General features: G+C 31.4%; 1 protein-coding gene across 1 annotated transcript in view; it reads right to left on the bottom strand.

Moving 5' to 3' along the window:
• The window catches only part of CLINT1 (clathrin interactor 1), a 67,521-nt gene that overhangs the window by 5,927 nt on the left and 56,302 nt on the right, over positions 1–5,292 (bottom strand). The window contains exon 8 of the mRNA XM_012650376.1: positions 2,453–2,530. Within this exon, the coding sequence (XP_012505830.1) occupies positions 2,453–2,530 (78 nt within the window). The remainder of the gene's footprint in view (positions 1–2,452; positions 2,531–5,292) is intronic.

Below are 5,292 nucleotides of genomic sequence, written 5' to 3'. Positions count from 1 at the left end.
GATTAAACAATTTAATATGTAGTAAGTGCCATTTAAAGTTTGTTATTGTTACTTTGAATTAATTGTGGAAGCCCAGGTGAGAGCCACAGCACTGCACTCTTTCCTTTAGGTATGCCATACAAAAGTGTAAGTCAAGCTTCTATAAATTCTGTACTCATAATAACAACTATGTGGAACACAATGATTATAAAAGCAAGTGATATTTTTCTAAAAAAAATTTCACTAGGCTATACATATATCTAAGTAATAAACCTTTCCTTAAGAGACAGATAAATATGAATAAATGGAAGTTGAAAAAGCAAAAGGTGAAGAAAGAGCTACAAAAAAACTGTCAGCTGAAAGCGAATAGTATTTCCAAGTTAATTAACACCATCTCTTTGCACTCCATGTTCATTTACAACTTGGAAATACATTTTGTCTAGCCTAAAAGGTAACCAATAACTGCAATATCGTGTCTCATTATGCTAAATATCAAAAGAGAATAACATGAAGTCTTTAAAATTATATTCTTCTATAATTATATTAAAATATAAGCACCCTCAAAAGGGAAAATAATTCTAATTCACTTAGAAACCCCACGCTCTACCAACAATTTAATATAAAAATTGGGCTAATATTCATTACCTCAGGGTTTTACTAAAACATGTCTTTGATCTTCTTTACGAAAGAGACTGCATTAAGAGTTTTCAATTCTATATATTAAACAATTTAAATTATTTTAAGCAAAGCTATTGGATAAAGGTAAATTTCATGCTGATTTTCTATTTGCTTGATCTATTAAGTAGAAATAGAAATGAATGGAAACTGGGGCAAAATGTGTTGCCCCATCTGAAAACTTAGTATCTGAAATGATTAATTATGATAAGAAGGAAGAGATTTCTAGTGGGGCATATATTGTTTAGAAATGATTAATCATTGTTGCAACAGTTCCAGCCCCCTGCGTAATGGTGATCAGGTTATATTAATCACATACATACAGAGAAGAGATGTATTACTTAGGCAACATTAGCATATTCAAATTATTTGCATAGTAGGCAACTTTACATACATAAAAACTTTGAGAATTACATAAGGAGTCTATAAAATCAGGGCAATGTTTATCTTTGATTTGCCTAAAGTAAGGAATCAACCCTTAGAAGGCATAATCAGACTTTCAAAATGAAGCAGTTAATTACTCAACAATTCTGGTTTCTGGGAAGTACTTAGAATTTACAAAAGTAGGCTGTCAATATAACCACAAAGCACATTAAAAGCTTTGCATCTTTCTTCCCAAATCCTCACAAACCTAAACCAGACATTACTAAATATAAATGTTAATATAGTTTAATATAACAGCAATAGATTTTACTTATAATGAATAACACTAATTCAGTTAAATTACATCCTTCTCCTCTGTTTAAGATAGCTAATTTTTAAAAATATTACGTCTCAAACTTCAGACTGACTAGATTTTATAAAACAAACACCACAACCCATTTACAACCTAAAAAAGAAAAAAAAGGATACTTAATAAATTTTACTTATAATGAATAACACTAATTCAGTTAAATTATATCCTTCTCCTCTGTTTAAGATAGCTAATTTTTAAAAATATTATGTCTCAAACTTCAGACTGACTAGATTTTATAAAACAAACACCACAACCCATTTACAACCTAAAAAAGAAAAAAAAGGATACTTAATAATGAACTTAGCCCCCTATTCTACATCTTTCTACAGACATTACTTTATCCTCATAAAGAACTGTGAAAAGTAGCATTATTTCTAGTTTAGAAAGTTGGAGGCTTTCCCAAAGTTAAACAGCTATCACAGTATTTGGCAGAGGTAATAAAACAAAAATATTAATTCAAAAAGGAAAGAAGACAAGCCCTTCACCTCAATCCTTGATGTTTAAGACTATATTCTACTTGAATGGTGGTATTTTAAAAAAATTTCTATTTAACACAGAGTGAGAGAGTTTTGTCTGAGGTTCAACTGTTCACTGTTTTAGGGTATATCAAAATGAAGTTCAGTTATTTTTCACAAAAATGCTCTTAAGATACCTACATTACAAAGGAATGAATTTTTGTAAGATAGTTTTCCCAACTGCAATGTCCCTAATTTGCATTCATGAAAATCATATAAGCCAAAAACTAAACATAAACCATAATATTCTTGCTGCTGAGATTATTTATACTTATTCACATCCCCCACCTCCAAAAACTAAACAAGTCACTTATGAATACAATTTTCTTTAAATAGTACCTGTATAGTCTGCAACCATATTAATTCATTGGGCACATTTAAGACACTTGCCTAATAAAATACCTTGTGAATAAATTCTTTAGGAATTATGAATTATAAATACTATAAAGAGAAGAAAAAAGACAAAAAGAAGCCAATTTGAGGGGCAAGGAGTTTTTTTGTTTTGATAACCTTTATACCTTCTGGCCAATCACAAATCGCATCATACCTTGGGAAGGGAAATTATTGCCTGATGCAGCAGCTGAGCCAAAGTCAGCAAATCCCCCGAATAAATCAGCTGATCCTCCTAAAAGTTAAGAACGAGGAAAAAGTTAAACTGTTAGAACTAGAAAACAATTGGAAACAATTTCAGGAAGCCATTTTAAGCATGACACAAAAAATAACCAATATTAGAGGCCCCACATGCTTCATAAAAGCTTAAGTTTGCTGACCTAGATTTTCATGTTACTATATTCCCTATAAGCTACCACAGACTCTTACTATCCTTAGTTCTATATCTAATAAATGACACCACATCTCTAATATTTCATGAACGTAATGTGGACATACGGTTTTATCCAGCAAAACCTCACTAAAACGTTGCTGGGGAATAAGACATGCACAAGACAAATAAATGAAATGCACAATCCCTGATAGGACACAGGATTTTTAAAAAAGTGCTACCCTGACAGAATTGAAACATTGTGGAAATTTGTATATGGTCATATATTAGGCATGGATATTGCTTTAATGTTAAATCTCAAGTATAATTATATTATGATTATAAAGGAGAATGTCCTTGTAAGGAGATACATGAAGAAGTATTTTTGGCGAAAAATGTCATGATGTTTCCAACTTCCTCACAAACGGTACAGAATAAACCCATAACATAATAAATAAACAACTAATAAAAAAGAACTAGAGAAGGAGGGATAAATAAAATGGGATAAATTTTCTGTTTAAAATAAAAAATTAGAGGAACAAGTTGATTAGTGTAAAAATCAATTTAAATGGACATAGAGGAAAAAAAATCAATGATTTTGGTGGACTATTTATTCTCCTATTGTTTACTCCATGAGAGAGTAAATACTTGTATTTTAAACACAAGGAAAAATAATGGCTTCTTGCTACTTGTAGATTGTTGTTTTTAAAGGGGTTAGATCCAAATCATAAGTCTGCAAATCAATTTGTGTGCATAACATAACATTCTCATACTAATTTTTATTTGTAAACACTACATAGGTAAGAATATTTACTTTTATCTAAAATTTGAACAATAACATTATTTAAAGGTTTAATATTCCATTTTCTCCAGCTCAATTATCAATGAAACAGCCAAAGATCTAAAAACCTTATATAGTTGTCCTTATTTTTGTCTGTCCTTAAAGATTTCACCTCTTAAGAGTCACAACCTTAGAAGTTTACAGCAGCAGTTCAATTATGGTGTTTTTAGTGTTATGTGAACATTATATAGGTTACATCACAGATGCTTAGCCTGCAGTGCTTAGAAACTAGCCAGGTGGGACTGGAACATCTGGGCTGCACTCAAACACCACCAGGGACAGCTTCCAACATCTGGTGCCATTTCTGAATTGTCTTATCGCTGCAAGACATTCTGCCCCATCTGCTACACTCAACTGGGTTAATTAAACTAGAACCATCTCCCCTTCTTAATAAATGGCCAGCAGTAATAAAAGGAACAAATCAGCTTCTGATACATGTGTACTTGGTATTTCTTTTTAATGCACATTTACTGTAGTCAACTATCAGTAGGCATAAGTAATTCCTCATTCCTTTACCACATTACAGATGCACATGTTCACATATACATATCCTCACTCACCAGAGAACTAATGCCAAACCAAAGCAAAGGTTCTTCAGTTCTACTAACACTACAGCTTATAAGTCAAAATTTTATATCACCTAAAAGGTAGTATCCCAGTGATTTGGTTTTTCTTCCATAAAGTACATATATTGTGATAAAATGTGACAAGGAGCACAAAAGATCAATGAACTATAGTTTTAAACTATATAAACAAGCACACATATTAATAAAAAACTAGCACGGAAATGAATGTTCCTATTCGTAAGTTGTTTTCTGTAATGTTCCTTCAAGTTAAAAATATTGGTCAAAATATACCATTGGGTAATAATAGAATGATAGTTAATCAATTACATCATTAATGGATTTGAAAATGGGGATTATTTTAACTTCCTTCCCCCAAGCAGGGAATAAACATCAATATGTAATTTATTATGCCAAACAAGTTAGGGATTTTCAATTCTTACACAGTCTAGGCTACAAAAATTCACGTTGAGGATAAAAGCACTGAATGCTGCAGATCACAATTTCAAAATGGGTAAAAAATTTTGTTTTTGAAATATCCTCAATTTAATATATCAGGTAAATATCCACTTTGGTCATTTTGCTGCTCCACCTTCTACTACCTAAACTGAAATTATATGGTGTTCATAATTTATGTACAGCAAATATGTACTACTCTTCACCCATACTACAGGGAGTTTGAATTCAACATGTCTAATTTAAGAACAATAGGAATAACGAACAGAAACATACAGCTATTTTACAAATAAACGGCACCTTTCTTGAAAAGGATGTAGTTTTTTTCTCTATTCTTTTCAAGTGCCTCATATTATGCTTCTATTGGTACTTTACACAATGCGATCTTCAACTTTGCAAACTGTCTCAAAAATTCAAAATCTCTTTATTTCATTTAGGAAAAGTTTCTCTCTCCTAGGACTATCCATATTTATATGTATGATATTCATACCAAATTCCAAAGAAATTTTCTATACTTAAGCATTTTCCCAGATAACTTCTATCTAAGGGAATGTAAATAAAAGAGTCTACCAAAAATTGCTACATGTGGAAGACTGCTAATTTTCACAAGAGCTATCCTTCAAGATTCCCACATGAGAGCTGTCATTATAAATGAACCATTTCCATCTGCCTTTTCAGGGCAGCAAGGAGGTTATTTACAATCACCAGCTGGGAACATGTATTTTCCAAAGCAATACTGTGAACAAGAAAATATAGCTACACTAGAC

The sequence above is a fragment of the Propithecus coquereli genome, unplaced genomic scaffold (genome assembly GCF_000956105.1).
Source record: "Propithecus coquereli isolate 6110/MARCELLA unplaced genomic scaffold, Pcoq_1.0 Scaffold322, whole genome shotgun sequence".
NCBI lineage: Eukaryota > Metazoa > Chordata > Mammalia > Primates > Indriidae > Propithecus > Propithecus coquereli.
This window is presented reverse-complemented; position numbering and strand designations above follow the sequence as displayed.